We start from the raw sequence: 21,381 nt of genomic DNA on the forward strand, positions 1-21,381 counted from the left end.
CCCATTTCTTAGTGATTTTGTAAAAAATTGAACTAACTTGTTTAAATTCCTGTATCCGCCACTGATTACACATCTGTTATAAGAACCAGTAAAATATGAGGAGGTTGACTTTCTTATTTTTGGACCTTTTCAGCATCATTTGTTCTCAACTTCCGAACCTAATTTCACAGATTCAATATGTAGCCCCATTTTCTTCTCTTTATGAATTTTTCCCCAATTTATCTGTATGTTTTTCTATGCAAAAAATGGGTGTGTTTGTTGCCAATGAACATTTGTAATTGTGTTCATAAACAATTGAGCTTAGGTTTTCCTTAGTTTTGAAAATAGTTATTTGAACCTGAAGCTTATTTTTTGGCTAAATCCGAGGCTTGTGTTCTTATAAATTGTAATTATAAAAAGCATTTAGGTTCCACCAAAAGCAGTTTTACAAATTCTATGTACTTCCCCATGTCTCTATCTGTATTTTTCACACACTTTCCAATTAAGGGGCTAAAACTATTTTTAATCCACCATGGAATACATCAATATCTATTATGGTATCTTTGGCCTGTATATAGTCACAGTCTTGTAATTTTCATTTGCTGTTTTTTCATAAAATTATTATTACAAATGCTTTAAATTTTGTTTCAAGGTTGGTTTGGTAATTTGATACTTTTTTTAATTTAAGAAAATCCATGGCATTTATCTATAGACATTTTCCACACAAAATGATATTCCAGTCAGTGTGTAGATTCACCCAGAGAAAGTTATCAAGATATAGGTATGTACATGAGATATATCTTACACATCTTTTGTTTGAAAAAAATAGTTGGATAAAAGACTATGAAAAATCTACAAGTTTCATGGTTTTTGTTTGCATTGCTATTTCATGTTGTTGTTGTTTTTTTACCCCAAAACACTTGGTGTGAGAAACAGAATACAGCTATGCTTATAAAGTCTAATCAGTAGCCCATGGATAAATCAACGGGTTTCTTTGTCTTTTATATACCATATTTTCAACTATAAACTTGCACAGACAATCAGAATATGGGTATCTTACACTTCCAAATAATTGTAACGGATCAACTCTTAAGTATATGTTAAAGATGATAGAAAACAGGATTTTTACAATTTCGATAAGTTTAAAAAAGAATTTAAGCGTCAGAAGATAACCTTTGTAAAAACACTTGTAACATTTATTGTCTGTTGCCACCTTTGAAATGGACTTTATGAGATATCAAGTCTTTACCCTTACTGGAATTTTGTTCATAGAAAGGTTTTTAAACATCTAAAATGTAACTTAAAAGTTATAATTAGGATAGGATTACAAGGGTTACGTTTGTGTAAGCGTTTTAGCTTTACCGCTCTTATTATATGAGCAGTTTTGGCAAGTTTAAATTTTTTGCACATTCTATTCTATTGACTTTTTCTATTTCTAGTAACTTTATTATAATATCACCTATTTTGAACACCTTAGACTTTGTTTTGCTGCTCTTTTAGCTTAGTTAATCAGAAGAATTTATCATGTCACTATGATATCCTTGGCTTACATAAATCTGCTTCAAAAAAAGATATCCGTGAGGCGTACTTTAAGAAAACCAAGCAGGTAAAATCCTCTTTAAGTTACTTAAAAATACATATAGTATATATGGGATACCTATATAGATATAGTCAATACTGAATAAATTTAGTCACTAAGTATTATTTACTTACCCATATTTTTATTTATGTTATTCAAGTACTCTTTAATATGGTGGAAACACTGCCGAAAGTCTCATAAATAACCTAAAAAATGGTCACCCCTTCTTAGATTTTCTGAATATACTCTAGATTGTCTTATATCATCCTTAACAAAATAAATCACTTCTCTGCTATTCAATAAAAAAAGGTTGTATTACCAGTAACACTTCTCTTCTTCCTTCTTTGGCTAAATCTCCTAAGATACGGAATATTTATGTGTTCTACTAAAAAATTTTCACCTGACCTCCTAAATTTCCAATATGTGAAAAATGTTGACAACCTGTTTTATATCACCTAATTATTATCAATTTATTTCAGTATCATCCTGATAAAGATCCTAGTGATGACAGCCTCCATGAAAAGTTTGTTGAGGTTGTAAATTAAAATTTTGTAGCTGGTCTCTTGATACCAGATACCATTTCATATCATGAGAATAAGTTTAAGTTTTCATTCTCTGTTGTTATTTTACAGCATTAATATTTAATGGAAGAGACTGAGTAGTAGACTGGATAGTTTCTTAGTGAGGACTTTTACTGTTTATATTATACATTTTTATTCTTACAACATGCGGTAAACTATAGTTGTAATGCATCGTGAAATTTTCTCTTTTTGTTACAGCTTTTGTCATTGTCTTAAGTTTTATATGTACAAAAATTTCATTGACCTGTCACCTTATGTTTTGTTATTTAAACGTATCAATAATGTGATGTTTTGATTGGCATTGCTAAAATATATAACTCAAACAATTATTACCTATGAAAACTAAATGATACCTAGCACAAATAATTAATAATATATATCGTTTTTTGCTACGCAGGAATTTAAGGTTGTCATAAAAATAATTAAAGGTTATACGCAACTACTTGAAAAGTCTGAAGACAATTGGGAAACCAGTCATTAAAAATTCTTTATTTTACCTTAACTTTGCTAAAACTTTAGAACTTTAAAATTGATTATAAGTATCTTTTTTACTAGGAAAGGTCACGAAGGAAAAATAAATATTTTAGTGTTAATGCCTCTGTTAAAAGAATAGTGTTTTTTTATTCAGTCTAAGTTTATTTCAACTTTTTGATTTAAATATCAGCTTTAATGTTCCTGGTCCAATTTCATTCCAAGACGAAGTCATCATATGTTATGCCAAAACTGAAAAAAGTCTGAAACAGAATTTTTTGAAAAACTGTTTTTATTCTTAGTACAGTCAGACAACGGAACATAACTTTAATATTCCTTTGAAGGATATTCTTAAAGGCAATTTCTAACTGAGTGTTGAAACATTTTTATTTAAAGCATCAATTGAAGTAAAAGACAATTCCAGAAATATAAAAGTCTTGTGCAGTGTCATTGCACTGAAATTAAACATTTAGCTAATAAATTTTGTACTAAAATAAGCTTGGATATTCTTAATTGTTGATTCCTTTTTTAATTTCAGTATTTATCTGATAAAGTATATTCTCAAAAAACGGCATACATGAATTCTACCTTCTCTATAGGTAACACAAGCATATGAAATCTTAGGAGATCAGCATTTAAAAAATATTTATGATGGCATCAGTCATCCAAATATTGTTTACCAACAAAGAACTCGAAGAAATTCAACAAGCGGTACCAATCCCTTTGGTACCTATGAAGACCCTGGGAGGTATATTGAAACTTCGTGCTATAGATTTGAAATACAGTGCCATCCCGTTAACTTAGACCTTTAAAGGTGAATGTCCGAGTTACCCAGGGTAAAAATTCTGGAGTAACTTGGACATTCGCTAAGTCAGACGCATTTCCTGTCCTCCTTTAGGGTCTGAAATAACGGAATCTACTGTATCCGTTTTCGTTCTTTTTTTGGTTGGAATGCAAGCAAATTTTTTTTTTCTGACAACGATAATCCTCCCTGGTAGACTTGCCTCTCCCACAAACCTTAGATCAATTTCCACCTACTTAATTTTTTTTTATTTTACATATTATTCTTGCAATGATTCTTTTCATTTTTTTGCTTTTGTTGTAGCTAAATTAGCAGGTATAAAAACCTTATTTTTTCCCTTCTCACTTTTTACTTTTCATGACATTGTAACAAAATTACATCCTTCCGAATCATGCTCATATAGGTTATTAGGTCACGTGATATTCAAGTCACGTGAAATTCAAAACATGTGATATTAAAGTCACGTGATAACTGTTTTTTGAGTTGACATTTTAGCGTGTATAATGTTGTTACATTGGTTTTTTGTTTCTTATAAATTAGTTATAGCGCATGCGCGACAGAAAATATATTTAGAAAGGTAATCGCAGCAACCCTTAATGCTATTTTTGCTTTGTTTTATTCTCCTTATTATTTCTTTGTTCGTTCATTCATTCATTTGATGAAAAGTCAAGTTAGCGATAAATATAGATTAGCATTTTTTATCGCTATAAATCTTTATCGCTAATCAATTTCTATTTAGTGATAACTTTATTTTTTTTATCTAATTATCGTTAAATACCTATCGTTAATCATAGCTTGTTATTAAATTCCCTGGAATTTGAATTGCCTTAGTAGATAACTGTCATAAATAACAAACAGTAGTTATTTTTGTTTGCCTTTATTTTAATTTTTATCTGAAACACCTTTTTGCTACTAGAGCATACGTGTGATTATTAAGACATTTTATTGCAGCAAGCAAGATGTGTAAAAATTATTTCTATCTGGAATTTGCGGGGATGACCTGGAAATTTGTTCGAGATAGAGATTCTTCGAACGAACGAATGTTACTCAATAAACTATAGCGGACATAAAAAGCCAGCTAAATGTAATGTCTCTTATTAAAAAATCTGGATTAGTGTTTTGTAACATAGACAACATCTGTAGTAATGGTACTGTTATTTCTGTGAGTTATAATGGCATTAAGTAGTTAGGTTCTATCAAAAATTCTAGTACCATTTTTCGCAGTACCAATCCGTTGTTCGGCTTTCTTCGAAACCACAGTGACTTCCCAAGAACGCCCAATTGTGGCGATGCTACAAAAAAGGCAAACCATGCTTGGTGTCTGGCTTGCGGCTCTGATTTTCCTGGTTATTACATATATGTAATATATAAATATTTTCATTGCATGTTGTCTTCTAATACAAGAAGATTGGCAGATCAAATCTTAACTCCGTCACAAGAGCTAGTAGTGGAATTAAATTAACACACAGCTAGCATAAAATGTCCTGTAGGCTTTCTACTTTATCTGTTGCAACTACATATCTCTCCAGCACCAACTGTTAGTATATACAGCAAAGCGTAGGCAGGTTCTCCTGTAATATAAAAACAGTTCAAACTTTCACTAGTTATTTCAATATCTTATTTTTTCGTGAATTGTCATTATGCAAAGACAAACTGATCAGATAACAGTCCTGTGGGAGGTATATTGAATTGTGAATGTAGATGCATCAATATACTCAATTGGATTTTGTTTATAACAATCCAAATGGTTTGAATTTTCATTTTTTTTCTTATGTATGTTTGGCGTTGTGAATGACTGCTTTTGGAATGGTCTGTATAAATGAACCACTCTTGTTTCTGTTTCTGTGCCTGTATTTTAATTTTTATTCGTTGCAGAGTTTTTTGCACACTTTCTTTTCACAAAAATGTCAACGTTTTGACGAGCCTTGATATTTTCGTGTCTTCGTCATTTTTCAGCGTAATTATTTCTAATATCTTTTTAGAGTACTGTGCCTTATACAAAACTTTTCTAAATTTATGACGTAAACATGGCTTGTAAACATGGTTGCAGAATGTTAAATACTAGCTTCTCTTTCAACCTATCAAAGGTAACGAAGTTTAAAGTTATCTTTAGTTTTACAATAATTTCCGCTTATCTCTTTCTTCTGTGGTATGCTTTCTGCGAAAAAATTTTTTTTCTAAAATCTAAAAGTATCTGTCTCTATTTAGCAGAAAAATACATTACTTTCAATTTATGTTCCTTCCTCGAAGACTAATGGTTAATTTGTTGTCTTTAGAGTAGGGTTTAAGGGATTAAAATGGGTATATTTAACTTGAGGTCCTGCATAGAAATGTTTTTAAATGGAATGTCCATGTTGATTTTACCGCGTTGAAACATTGAAAGAAAATAAAACAGGATAAAGAAAAACATTACAATTTTACGAGCGATGAATTACAAGAACATCTAATTTCTTTACTTTTCGTTAAAGTTTTTGGACGGGAAAATTTATCATTTTTAATATTCGGAAATTCTTACGTTATCGTTCCACGGTGTGCGTGTTTATGGTGAGTAATTTAACAAAAATGTATTAAATGGGCATTGTACAAATTAAGTCTGCAGACAATAATAATTCTTGACGTTAATTTCACGGCTCCCCACATGGTGTTTTGTGTTTCTCGCAGTTATCCAAACACTCCAGTCAGTCGCTTTGAAAACATTTCTTTGATTATCAACAAAAAGAAGAAATTTCTCAAAAATAATTTATTTATGAAGTGTTTGTATTTAAGATAAAATATGTTTATTTAGATTTAATCGTTTCAACCTCTATAAAAACCTAATTTTGCTTCGTAAAATTATTCACAAAAATCTTTCTGTTAAAAGAAATTTGAATTAGTATTTAGCACTGTATAAGTCAATTTACTTCTTTTATTATGGAAGAGAAAGAACAAATCTCACACCTTTCGATGTCATCTCAGTGATGTTTAATGTATTTTCACTTTCAAATCTTAGATTTATTACAGCTTTGTTTTGCACGGTAATTTTTTTTTCTTATTCACTGCTCAAGTTTATATCTTATACGTTTTTCTCTCATCTTGCCTCCTACTGTCATTATGAAAATTCGTTTATCTATATAACATGTTTTGTAATAGCTACGTTCAAGAATCTGCAGTACATAAAGTCGTTCTTTTTACTATAAATCCTCCTTTCTTTTAGCATCTACCTACGTAATTTCTTTTTGCATATTTTGGATTCTCCACTTCCTTAATGTGTATATCTGTTTGTTTACTTGTTGTTACGCATCGTTAAGAAACATCTAATTAACTTAATAACAAAATTAATTCCTAAACACTAATTCCATTCCTAAACAAGGTTTTTATCGTTCGACGTGAATATTTAATAAGAGAAAATAAGAGCGTTCTTTATATCAATGTTGTTACAGCCGTTAATAGGTTCAGAATAAATTTACATCACTTCGCAGAAGATTTAAAAGAGGGGTTGTTTTGGAATCAAAATGTCGAAGACTGATTTGAAAGATATCGATAACGCAATCGAAAATGCCGTTTATGATGTGCAAAAGAAGGAAACGAAGAAGAATAAAAAAATAACTGTGAACGTAAATAAAGCGAAATTTAAAAATTACAAGATGCTCTCCCCTGATCTTCTTTCACCGGCACAGGTTCAGGATTGCTTAGAAGAAGGGCGAAAGTCGCCGTTAATTAAATCACCGGTTGCCGATCGGAAGTTTGTTCGTCGTCAGGGTGTATCTGAGAAGAATGAAATAGAACGACATTTAGTTAAAGAGACTGTAAAAAACTGCTTAAAAGCCGAAAACGTACTAGAGTATAATTTGTTTTGAGACTAATTAAGTAGAGTTTTTTAGCGTGGAGTATTTTCAGCCATAAAACGCATTTAGGCTTTAATATTTGCGTCAAATGAAGTTGAGGAATTCTGGTGCAAAGAAAGAGACAAAAAGAATAAACATAGTTTTGTAGCCACTGGTTCATGAAAGCAATAATTGGATATGGGATGGTGAACCATTTGAAAACAAAATAATTGAAAAACAGAATCATTATTATTGGTTTCGTGAGTGGCATTCTTGCTGACGTCAGCATGTGTCTTGCTACAGTTTTTTTTTACTATTTACTATTTTGAATACAATGTAGATGTTTCAGACTTGCAGTTTTTCACGTTAATGTTTGAATATGTGTTTTTGCGTCAAAGTCTCGATAACCAAAGTCTCGATAACTTTAATTACTTTTCTTCTAAATGTTTTTATACAACTCTTAACTTTTGCTTACTGAGGTAGAGAAAATGGGTTCTCACCTATCATTGTGACTTTCAAAGAAAGACAATATACATTCGAATTTTTTAAGAAATTTTTGTTGTAATTTTCTACAGTTTTAATTCAGGGTCAATAATATTTGGACCAAAAAATTTCGGAAATTTTCGGACTAATTCTTAGAATACATTTCACAGTTTCAGGCAAACTTTTGGATTGAGTTTCAGGCTAATTTAAAATTTTGCATTATTTTTCAAGCGTTAGAAGAGGAAGTGGCAAAAGAAGAATGGAGATTACATTTTGTCATTTATATTAGGTTTAATTTGAAGTTGAAAACTTGAAAATCTAACTTGTATAAATACATTCTAAAGAAAATGCAAATATATTTAAACTGAAAGAAAGTCGTTATCGTCGTCGTTGTTATTGTCGTTATTTCTGCCGTTGCCACAACAACATAGTATTGACACACTAGAATGCGCCATTATGAAAACGTGAAGACTGACCAGATTACCGAGTAAAAAAAAAAATCTTTGCTTTGAAATATTGGTTTTTCTATGTCGTTCCTGTAGACAAGTGCCGGTGTTGTAGCTGAAAGTTACAGAGATCAATGTTTTTAAGCGCGTCTGCATTTTTTTTTAACAATCTCATTCCAATTTGTTTTTCTTTTTACGATTTTACTAACTGCACTAAAGAGAGCTTAACATCTAGTAGCACACATTTCTGTTATTGGTCAAAATAGGAGTATCATCTTTTTTAATCTTGGTAATGGAGGCGGTTAATTTGTATTGGAGGTGGCTTGATAACACTAATCACAACAGAAGTACTGGTATAGTTACTAAAAAAGGGGAGGCGAACTCTGATAAGGCGATGATTTCACATGATTGGTAAATCATGTGAGAGCAGTTGCTAGGAAAGTGAAACACGATCATTGAAATCTCAGTTAACATAGGATCAAACAGACTATGAAAATGAAAAGAAATACGGCACTATAGTATAAAATGTGATTACAATAGGGAGGCGTTTAATATTTCGTCAAGTTAAGTAAGATCAAACAACGTCTGTTCTTATTTATCTATTGTTGCTTTTAAGTGTTGCAAACAACGGTTATGAAATACTTTATCGGGAATGAACAACTTGCAACAACGGTTCGATGTCTTATTTACCTCACCTTGAAAACGAGGCGTAAAAAAGCAAGACCGCAAATTACGGTTTCAGCGATGTCCATAGTACATTTAATTTTTTAGTCATTATTATTCGATATTTTTATTCGATATTCTAGGTTATATTAAAACTTTTTGCCCAAATCTTTTTTTTTAAACTAGTCAAGGTGCATCGAAACAAACCTACCCGCATACGTAATGTGAGTTAGCACCCTCTACCATTATTCTTTTTAAGTTTCCAGTTAATTTTAGCAAAATAATTTTTTCTGCAATAGAATCTCACGCGAAGACGTCAGGAAAAATGTTTTGTAAAAAGTGTTAGAAATTTGCACCGTAAGAATTCATTTTACAGCCTGGCGAGTGGACATAGAAAATGTGTATCTGCCCAAGGTTTAAAAATATCAAAATTACCATAATAAGCACCCTAAAGTAAATGAAATTTAGCTCTGCTCTAACTCAGAAAATATATTTCACGTCCATCTTAATATAAACTGACCAATAACAGGGTACACAGACGAAGAAGACAATCCACCTTAACCCCCCCCCCCTGACGGTTTTTTTTTAATAACTCCTGATTGCTTTCTTATATGGCTATGATAATTACTGAGTTTCAAAATTTATCTATTAGACACCTGCATGCTAAATTTTTAGGTCCCATACCTTTTAGAGGCTTTGATATTGGCCGTTACTCGAAACTACCCCTAAAATCTCTATGAAATCCTTATAATGGGGAAAATATAATAACTCCTGTTAGGATTATCCTTAGAACTTAAAACTTGCAACACAAGTGGCCCCCAGTGGAAACAATCCACTAACTATAGGTTTTTGTGATTTTCTGGGCTAGCCACTTTAAATATTTATTATTATTATTATTATTATTTACAACTTTGTTTCATCAAGAAGAATCATTTTGAAAAAATTTGACACGTGACTAATCCGATTTCCCGATTTTGTCGGATTTTACCCGAAAATCGAAAAAAAACGGATTTTGGGGCAATTGTTGGTACTTTTTTACTCGATCCATGTAAAAACCGGAAGATATGTTAAAAAATGTTTATTTAGCTTACAGAAACTTCAAACAGAATGTAAAAATTCGCTCTAGAACAAAAGTAATTATATTTTAAGCAGATAGTGGCATTTTTAACAATTTTCAAGCTTCTGATGACGTCACAGAAAATGTGCTGACGCAAGCAAAAATTTATTGCCGCCATTTTGTTCCTTTTATGACGTACTATAAGTGTGCCAAGTTTGATTCAATTTGAACAATCCTAAGAAAAGTTATTGAGGGGAGGCGGAATCCGCCCCCCCCCCCCCCCCCCCGGTCATAGTATGTTTGAAAAACCCCGGACCGAATAGGGTTAATATGAATATTCACTATAGGAGGGTGCACAAACGAATAAAACCGACATCAACATGAACATTCACTATAGGAGGGTGTACAAACGAAAAAACCCACCTTATTATGAACATTCACTATAGGCGGGTGCACAAACGAAGAAACCCACCTTAATATGAACATTCACTATAGGAGGGTGCACAAACGAATAAAACCGACATCAACATGAACATTCACTATAGGAGGGTGTACAAACGAAAAAACCCACCTTATTATGAACATTCACTATAGGCGGGTGCACAAACGAAGAAACCCACCTTAATATGAACATTCACTATAGGAGGGTGCACAAACGAAGAAACCCACCTTATTATGAACATTCACTATAGGAGGGTGCACAAACGAATAAAACCGACATCAATATGAACATTCACTATAGGAGGGTGTACAAACGAAAAAACCGACATCAACATGAACATTCACTATAGGAGGGTGCACAAACGAAGAAACCCACCTTATTATGAACATTCACTATAGGAGGGTGTACAAACGAAAAAAACCGACATCAACATGAACATTCACTATAGGAGGGTGCACAAACGAAAAAAACCACCTTATTATGAACATTCACTATAGGAGGGTGCACAAACGAAGAAACCCACCTTATTATGAACATTCACTATAGGAGGGTGCACAAACGAAGAAACCCACCTTAATATGAACATTCACTATAGGAGGGTGTACAAACGAAAAAAACCGACATCAACATGAACATTCACTATAGGAGGGTGCACAAACGAAAAAAACCACCTTATTATGAACATTCACTATAGAAGGGTGCACAAACGAAGAAACCCACCTTAATATGAACATTCACTATAGGAGGGTGTACAAACGAAAAAACCCACCTTATTATGAACATTCACTATAGGAGGGTGTACAAACGAAAAAACCCACCTTATTATGAACATTCACTATAGAAGGGTGCACAAACGAAGAAACCCACCTTAATATGAACATTCACTATAGGAGGGTGTACAAACGAAAAAACCCACCTTATTATGAACATTCACTATAAGAGGGTACACGCAGTATTCACGTTTTGCACATTCCAGTAGCTAAATTCTCCTGCCTTTATGTTTATGTCTTAAATAAGAAAAGCGCTTAAAAATCAATGCAGTACTAAATATTTGAGGCTTTGATGCTCGGCGATGAAGAAACAATACAACCTGCAGCTATTACTTTCCTGAAGCTTTAATGTTATTTAAAGAAATCCTTAAAAGGCATTAAGATTGGGATTTGAGATTGTTGTCCAACTCCTCAGGAACAATAAAAATGCTGCATAACACTGTTCTCAACTTTGCCAAATAATTCACATTTTTTTAATTGTTAATTACAAAAGTGGTGCCATTTCGTGTATTTTTAATGAGAATCATCAATACCTATAAAGTATTCTGCCGAACAATTAATGACTAGCTCGTTTAAATTGTAATTCTGCTAATAAGTGACCTGTTGTAATTTTTTACGCAAGTATTTGACCTGTGGCTTAATGTTATTATTTCATAGGGGCTCATCACCTGAAGAGCCTAAAGCCCGGTTAGATCGAATAACTCGTTGTAGACTGTGCTTCGCTAGCTTTGTCGTCACTGCGTTATTTTGTTTTATTGATAAGTCGCATATTTACATTCAGTAAATTAAAATTTTAAAATAACATTCAAAACGCATTCGATTTTTTCATATCACCTACATTATAATACCGAAATTTCCGTCTACGAACCAAAGAATAGTGACAGGCGAATTCCAGTGAATGTTCCAGAAGAGTTGCATTGAATTTCCACGGGTTTCGACCAGTATTATTTTCTCCCCTCTGTATTAGTAACACCCGTATTTTTTCTGTCTCTACTCAAAATGCTATCAAAGTAGCGATGGCTGTGCTATGGACACGAAATGCGATATAAAAAAGACGGGCTACCAATGCCGTATTCTGTATGTTCAAAACGGCTATACGCAGCTTCCATACAGATCTCCCGCAGTTAACGACTAGTCTGTAATAATAACCCTCGCATAAATTATGACATGATGACGGGCGAACCCGTGGATTTTTTCACGAGTTAATGACTACTCTATTTAATAATAATATTGTTTATGTTAGGGGCCATCTACAAAGGACATCCGCACATTTGCCGATTTTTCATTCCTTTTTCGTGTCCGCATGTCGTTGTGATATTTTCTTAAGGGTAAGTATAGCAACAGCAGAAAAGTTTCCTAGACAAAACTAACTACGAGTTTTCAATTGAAAATGCTTCTCATGTAAGTGACTAATAAAACGACTTGTATAACCATCTCTCCAAAAAGACAACCGGATCAGCAAGAAATACAAAAAAAAATATTCTGTACAGGATTTCCGCGTACGGCTAAACACCCTACCTATGTCCGCTTTTGTCCCCCCCACCCCAGGTGCTGATGTCTTTTAATGGATAACCCCGAGGAAAGCCGCTCAACTGGTCACCCGCCAAAAGGAATCGATTTATACCTCTATGCCATGCCTCGGTTGGAGTTTGAACCCACGACCTCCGCATTTAAAGCAAACAAGGTTACCATCGGTGCTAAAATAATTTCTTGTTCTTTTCTTTACACATTTAGAACCATACTACATGACCACATAGTATAGAAATATCAGGATATCGATAAGGAGCTCTCAGGGAACCTAGCTGGATAGTTCTCCACCGTAAAACTTATTAAAAGAGATTGCAAAACGTCTTAAGAGTGATCGCAAAACTTTTCGAAAGGGAGTTTATTATTTCATCGAGATTTTATAACTGTCTTGACGCACTGAAATCAGCTCATTTGGTTCACACCAAATGTTTTTTTCTCTCTGCAGCCGGTCATCGTCTTGTTGATATGATTTCCTTACACTTATCTTGATTATCAGGTCGTTAAGTTCATGCTTTATACATTCTAATTTTTAATCGTCAAGTTGAAAACCAAACAAGAAAATCAGAATGTCAAATTAAAACAATTCTTTATCAAAAGACATCAGCTGCAATGTTAAGTTGTTTTATAGAACAGAAACTCTACGTTCCTATTTCTCAAAGGATATAATCGTTTTTAGCCCAATATTTCGAATTTGTTCTTGCTCTTTGAGAACCTCATATCAAAGTACTGGAAACTAAGTTAAAATCTGTTTTTGTTGTTATAACAATACTTCATCTAACTTTGTAGAAAAGTCACGTTGTTGTTGTTGTTGTTGTTGTTCTTGACAAGTGTTATGTTTTTAACTTTGTGTCTCGCGTTAAGTTGTGGTGGCGAAGTATTCCATATAAAAAAATTCTGACTCACAAATGTGATAGTTTCAAGATATTATTCTTTAATAATCTTTGGAGCGGTAAATTATCTTATCAGATCTGACCACACACATCTGGAACACCATCCTGTTTGTTATGTCATTCTTCCTTTTGCAGAAAAAAACATCGGACAAAAGTTTGTTGTACGAAAGTGACGATGATTCGGAAAGATGACGAACTTTTTTTCCGACAAGAAGCTTAGACAAACATTTGTCAGTCAAAAATTTTGTTTGGTGAGGTTGTTCCCTGTCTTCAGGTGTTTTGAAGCGCTAGCCTCGTCATCTTTATTATTTCCTATCTTCTTCGCACGTTATTATTCTGCATTTTATTAGAAACCAGCCGTCACAACAATAATAATGGCGTCCTTCGGAATTTATTCCATTATCGGAGTTTGCATTCCAACCCAGGCTACTTGCAGCGATCGTTTGTCTATTAAGGAAACAATTTTAATTCCCGCGCGTCGGCTGTGTACGAAACATAATAGTTGGACATAATTCCTGACAAACAAAAGAGATACTGCCTAATACAAAAATCCCGCGTTAATGAATTAATCTGAAATTCATAAGAGTATTAGAAAAGTTATGTAAAGCAATTTCAACTGTATGCGTCTCCTTGGGAATATTTATTATGGTTTCAAATCACCAAGGCTTTTAATTGTGGCAGCTTCTTTTGTTAAAGTTAATCAAGAAATGCTTTTTTAATTACACCACATGCCATAGTGCATGTTATTGATGTAATTTTCCTATTGTTAAAACACAATGATGCGGATCAGGAAAGTGTCATAACACGCAGACTAGACGGTCAATGGCTGACGTAAACAAAACAAAACATCTTATAAAAGAAGTTGAATGTGGTTTTTTATATCAGTTGTTCGAATACCACACTCACTGAACTTCGTATATATTTATACAGCTATACTTTCTGCACAGGAGAGGAACTCTTTTAAAACTGCATATATTGTGACTCATTATTTGAAATCATGTTGGCTAAAGATATTGAAATAGCGCTTGAAGATGCGGTGTATTGCATACAGAAGAAAGAGTTGAAAAAGGAGAAGAGAAGAAATTCAACGGTTAAGAAAATTTTCAACAAACAAAAATACGAACTTATTACCGAGCAGACACTAACCCAAGAGGAGTTAAAAGCTCGCCTGGAAGAGGGAAAAAAGTCGTTGTTGATAAGGTCGCCTCAGAATGATCGAAAATACGAACGGCGGCAAGCTGTGTTTGAAAGGAATGAAACTGAAAGACAGCTGGTGAGGAGTACAGTTAAAAATCACATGATTAACCAACAAATGCAAGAATATTACTTAAATTGAGACTTTTGCGTCAACAACGTTTTGAGAAGTTTTCGTGTTGTTTATTCGTGATCGGTGCACCAAGAAACGCGTTGATTGATGACAATTACGATGAACTTTGTCAGGAAGGAAGTGTTAACGAGAAGTCCGTCAAGTAGACTTTTAAGTAGATTATAAATCATACGGAATGTGATTAATTATATTGCTTCAAAACATTGGTGAAGAGGTGGTCAAGTTTTTTCAGGGATTTTTTTTTCTTTCAATTTTTATATATATATGTATTTACTTGTTAATTAATTTTACAGATTATTTATAGAAATTTTTAATATATTACAGATATATATTTGTAGATAATTCCATATTTTATATGTTGAGCGTTGAAAAAGATTATTACTATTAAATTTAAACAATATTGTCTTTAATATTTCCATAGTATACGAAAGCGACAAAAAAAATTTCTCCGAGAAAGTACCATAAAGATATCTCTACGGTATCCTCATAAAAATTGAAAGTGAAAAATTCTTACTAGTGATCTAATATATTCTAAGCATTTTAAAATTGACTTTAAACAACCTAACGCAACCTGTTATTAATTTTTATGGTCTTCCGTTTTTCTTTGTGAAAACGAGGCCAAACAATCAAAAGCGGCACGATAAGAGGATTTTGATCACCAACGCTCTTTCCCGTAGCGGCTTGGAATTAAGAAACACGCACGCGCATTAATAGATGGTGCCAAGTATGATTTTTTTAAATAAAAGGTAGGAGAAAGTTTGAAATTTTAAAACTGTTGGAAAATGTCTTGAAAATGTCATATCCCCCGATTTGGCTATTAAACACTACAAGCTTTTTTATAAAAATATAAAACTTCTAACCAGGTTTCTTTATTATTCTTATTTCTCTATTGTTTTAAACAATAGACTTATTGTTTTATGCCCCAAATTATAGCCTGATATTCTTATAAAGCTTATTCTTATAGAAAAAAAGCGTGGATTAGTTCCAGAAGATTTGTTTTTATGCGTAATTAGGCGTTTTTGCGTGGAAAGAAATGTGGAAAAATTCTTAGTAAAAACGGGGGTGTTAAATCTAGTTTGCTTTTAGGAAAGTCATTTCCGCGGGTATTTAAGGTTTCGTACGTACCAAATGCACTTAATTTTTACGGAAGTTTAATTTCGCGAATTTTCAAAGAAACCGTGCAACTTAGTGCCGCAAAAATTTATTTCTTAAGTTTGAAGAAATAAAAAATGGACATCTATTGTGGAATTTAAAAAATCTATAAAAATTTCAAAATATTGAGCAGTACTTTAGATAAAATCTTGTCTGGCGACATTTGGTCACATAAAATCGAGAAAAATCGAAAAAGATTAGTTGGGGGTGGATGAGAAATAGTCAATTTATTATCTTCTGACAAGTTTCTCAATAACACTTGATAAAATACAATCTAGAACAATTAGATAGCTAAATACAAAATTACTAAGGAGGGAAAGGAGATGGTTATGGAACATATAAAAGGCTTTATTGTGGCTGTCATATTTAAACGGTAGCAGAAACCAGTAATTTTGTGGAGAAATTTATTGGTAATCAATACTGATCGATTAATGAGATACGCTGATGTAAGGTAATATATTGCACAATTATGGTCTCGTTGCAAATCATTATGGTTACAACTCTAATACGAATGAGGTTGAATGCAATTTATTTGAAAGTGATGTTGAAATTTGCAGGAAATCCAAAGGTGATGTCATAACGATTTATAACTTGCCTTGGCAATCTTTTATTATCCATGAAACTGTCAAAAAGCAAAAAAATCGACATTTTATAATCGATGTTAAAATAACGTACAGGATTATGCCCTGCATTTCGCTCTTTTTTCAACAAGAACGACGAGACGATAAATTTTTTGTTCTTTTAGTCCGTGCGAAGTTGGTGTCGTCATTTGTGGATTTTAAGCTATCGTATGCAAAACACTTAGTCAGCCTAGGAAGAATATTTCTTTCGCTGACGGCCATTTTTTACCGTTTTTTTTTTTCTTTTTCTTTTGAAACATCCGTATTCACATGTTATTCTCAACACCGAGTTTTGTGTTTTTTGCTTTAAAGCTCTTCAAAATGATCTATGTTTTTGGGTGTGGCATTGTATTCCCTCGCAATGTGGCCATACTGAACTGCAGAGAACAAGCATTGTTTCCTTATATAATCACAGCCGCCATCTTGTTTAAAACGCTGGACCATTTAAGATATTTGTTTATGAATTGTACAAGACGATATTTAACAGGGTTTTTTTTTATTTTTATCAGGTATTTTTTTAATTTTTACTTTTAATATTTTTCAAATATTTACACATGAAGCCACCTCAGTAGTCATCAATGTGGGTCCTGTGTTCAAGACTAGATTTACGTCAGCATTGTCTAGCAAATTTTTCTCACATGGTATAAAATGACCCGTAGTTGTGGTAATAGCACTTGTTAAACATGTTTCTATAATAACAACCATAATTTGTGTGTTCAAAATGCCTGCGAACCTGCGAATTAGCGATAACCTCGTACTTACAACCAGTATAAACCCAAAGCTGTGCTGTGGACTAAAGAACCGTTCACATGATTACGAAAAGAACTCCTAACCACACGGCTACACTTGTGAAGGTCTGGAAAATCAAGAAAATGGACCATCCCGACGTCTATTGTAGAAGGATCAAACTAAAAAACGTAATTTGGTTTGTGAACATTGACAAATAGTCCGTCTTTCAAATATGGTAAGAGTGTAAATGATTGCTTGTGGGTACGGTCTTCGAAATTTGACTTTTTTTCAATAAAGGCTTGTTTTGTTTGCTTGTTTTGCTTGTTTGTTTATCTAAAATAGAAAACTTAAGTTATTCAGTGTGTATTATTTAAGGTGTTATTTCAACTGTCAGTTGAAATAACACCTTGTATGACTTATTTGCGTCATCCTGTTTCTTTCATGTCAATCTCACTCTTGACACATAACTAATAACTCTCTTATTACTGGCTCCTACTTGATCGACGTGTAAATATGTTTCCCAGCGCTACAATGTTGAAGTTTTTTGTTTTTGTTTGTCTGTTGTTTTAGGTTTTTGTTGTTGTTATTGTCGTTTGTTTTTGTTGCCCTTGTTATTGCTGTCTTTATATAGAAGTAAAATAAAAGCGAAAAAATTAGTTATTTTAATGTTAATAAAATGACTTCTGTAACATTAAAATGTATCATCATTTGAATGATGTTTTTGGTACACCGCTAATTCGCCAGAAGCGTTTCCTCACATCCTACTATATTGCAATACTGGGTAATATTGCAATCTAGTGGAATAGTTATTTCTCAACGTCCTTGACTCATTTATTTTACTCAATTTACGCTTTTGAAATCAGATATCGTTCGGCTAATGTTTCCTGACTGTAGGATCCTTGCAGAGGAGTTTGGTTTCTGCGCCTCCATATGGTTGCAACAACTTCCTTATAGATCAATTTATGTTTAATTCTATATTCTCTATTAAGAGGTTCAGAAGGTGATTCAAACACTTGCCAATATGAATTGTGGTTGTGTAATTTTTCATTGTTTTCTTGTGTATGGTGTGGTGGCGAATTTTATTTAGCGGACAGGATGAAAAAAGATTTGGCAAGGATGGGGAAAGATCAATCTTTTAAATTTTTTTTTCATTAAACTTCTTTCTTATGTTCTTTTTCATTTTTTCATTTTCAATAACTCGTTTTTACTCGGAAAGAAAGAAATACAATAATGCTACTGCGATTTGATTGTTTGTTTGCTATTTATTCTTTCGTTATGCCAAAAACTTCTCGTTGCAACAGTAAAGCATTTTTAGCCAAGTCGCGTGTTACCTAGTCAGAAGTCGCGGCCTATGCGTGTTTCTGTATGCACTAAATTTCCTCTAAATTGATAAAAAAGAGTGCTTAATGGTTGTGTAACAGAAATCCGTAAAATTTTTTGAAATTATCAAATAAATTCTTTGTAACATCGCGTATTCACACTCAATTGTTTTGTGTATGATATCTCAAGTAAATAGTTATTCGGTTCAAAAGCAGAAATAAAAATGAGACTTCTCACAAATGAGCATGACCAATTATCTTGAGGAAACACAAAGAAGACCTGTTAAATATTCGTTATTCCAAGAAATAATATGTTAATTCTCTATAATGATACCCTTCGTCTGTCTGTCTTTGGTAACGCAGTAGCTAACCACACGAAATGCGGTATATAAAGGTCGGGAGAACTCGTGGATTCTACACGGGCTAACGACTAGTCTATTGTAATAATAGCCGTATTTTGCTTAACTGCTTAAAATGAGCACCCCGCAGCTTTATTTCGAACCCCGTCTGAATAATTTTAATATGTCAGTGCTTATAAGTGGATTTTTAGGGGCCATATGACTACCGCAGAGTACCATTATAACAGTTAGACGAAATGCTGATGTGTGGGAAAATATACGCCCAGTATATCCAATATTACATGTAATAAAGTTGTTTAGCAATCTTGAAAATTTAGTAGAGTTGGTGGTTGCTTATAAAAAAATACGTGTAAAAATTTTAGTAGAAGATTTTTTAAATCTCTGTTCGTAGAAATGTTGATCATAAGTATCAGAATAAAAATGCGAGTCTATAGAAAGAAAAAATAAGTTTTACTCTACAATTTGGCGGATTAATGCTACTATGTTTTGGTTGTTGTTTTTTACTCCTTATGAGTAATTCTAGAAATACGCGGAAGATGTAGTCAGAGTGCTTGTCACTGCGCAGAAGATAGACAATATCTCATATATATCGTATACAAAACATTGTTCCAGGGACAGGAGAGTTTTATTAAATGAATTGTATTCAAACTGTCTCGAGAAGAAAGAAGTTGGTAAAAACTCAAGTATAATAGGTCTCCTTCATAGAAGTATTTTCGAAGAGTTTCTTTTAATAAATATACAATAACAATGTTAAAATCATTTATATCCTATCCGACAAAATATGCCGTCGTCGAAACGCGTAGACGTGCGTCACATGTTATCAAAATTATATTCAGTGACATGTTGAGTCCTGATGTAGTTTTTCAACACCTTTTTCACTAATTGTCTCTCGGTTGTGTTTCTTTCAGCTACTGCTTCTCGTCTCGAAAACTTTCTGTCAACTTTCGGCGTCGTAATAATAGTTGAGTATTTGCCTAGCTGCAAATCTATATTTACATCTTTGCTGGAGTATTCACTAGCTGGTATTAGATTGTACTTCCCTCTGAATAATATCTTCCAAGGGAATATCTTCTTAGTTTCCGTTTTGTAACTCTTTGTCTGAAGGTCCTTTACAGCGTCGTCAATAGCTTCTTCAATGTTTTTATTCAACATCTTTGTCTTGTCAAGCAAACTACGTGTTTGCTGTTCGTCTGCTCTATTATTTATGCTGTTCACCTTCAGAGGTCGAACTGTTTTCTGAAAACTCTCGTGTGATTGTCCAGCTTGATACAATAGCGTCATTAATTGTGTTGCCTTGGCGACTGAACCATTAATGCTATGACAATTAATGAGTTTTCCGAGTTTTTTATTATTTTTTTGATTGAAGTGTTTTTTTTTATTCCCCGACCACGCAATATTTTTGTTATATATATATATATGAGTGTTTATGACTCATATTGAAGTTAACCAGTAGAAAAAGGTTTTTTGTAACATTTTTTTCAAGAAAATTTTTTCTACAGACATCTTTAAGTAGACTGTGCATTCCATTCAACGGATTTGTGCACAAGTATTAAGTTTTAGAACTGAATAAATGACCTTCTTATTGCCCAAAAAGGGTCACGTCATAATCTTCCAACATTCATCATACACTCTTCAACCGTTTTTTGTCACCGTACAAATCAGAATGTGTCATGAGTTTAATAAATGGAAAGTGAAAGAAGATGAAACAGACTATTGATGACAGCAAGATTTGTCACTTGCTCATTAAGGAAAAAATAATGTCATTGTAATTTTTGTTACTATTTTGCGTACCTTTTCAGACAAAATTTTTATCACATGGGCAAAACTCCTTACCCTTCGCCCTACTTTTTTTTTGCCCAATTACGCAGTTGATAGCTCAACGATTTTTACCATGTATCGACAAAGACAATATTGTTTCACAGACCATAAACGTCACGCATGATTATGAATATGCAGTGATAACAGGATGGTTATCTGTTGTGATGGTGTGGTGATGTCCTTATATGCCATAAGATAAAAGACGAGACGTTTTCCTCGTTGCCTTTGTGTATAAAACTGGTCAGCTGTAGCTAACAACAACGAATAGCAAATCTAAAAGACGCCTGTTTTAATTTTTAAGTTTTGATTCGTTATAAAGAAATGGTTGAAATAAATGTACTTGCGAATTAATTTACGAAATATAAATACCCGTGGAAATGTGCATTCGCGGAAAATATGTACTCGCGAAATATGTGTACCCGCGAAAAATATGCACTCGCGGAAAATATGTACTTGCGAAAATTGCCCTTCTTTTCTCTCTTGTACCATGGAGGTATTGAACCTTTAAATTTTTAACAAAAAATTTTCAACGAAAATTGTTTTAAAACAAGGGTTAGAATCCTT

The 21,381-nt window shown here is 33.0% G+C and overlaps 1 protein-coding gene across 2 annotated transcripts in view; it reads left to right on the forward strand.

Annotated features, from left to right (window-relative positions):
• Window positions 1–21,381, forward strand: part of LOC130640735 (dnaJ homolog subfamily C member 4-like) — a 50,870-nt gene that overhangs the window by 2,070 nt on the left and 27,419 nt on the right. For both annotated transcript variants that reach the window (XM_057447263.1, XM_057447264.1), the window contains exons 2-5: window positions 668–760; window positions 1,480–1,585; window positions 2,038–2,091; window positions 3,210–3,358. In XM_057447263.1, coding sequence (XP_057303246.1) covers window positions 668–760; window positions 1,480–1,585; window positions 2,038–2,091; window positions 3,210–3,358 — 402 coding nt within the window. The remainder of the gene's footprint in view (window positions 1–667; window positions 761–1,479; window positions 1,586–2,037; window positions 2,092–3,209; window positions 3,359–21,381) is intronic.

This window comes from Hydractinia symbiolongicarpus, chromosome 4 (genome assembly GCF_029227915.1).
Source record: "Hydractinia symbiolongicarpus strain clone_291-10 chromosome 4, HSymV2.1, whole genome shotgun sequence".
Taxonomy (NCBI): Eukaryota; Metazoa; Cnidaria; class Hydrozoa; order Anthoathecata; family Hydractiniidae; genus Hydractinia; species Hydractinia symbiolongicarpus.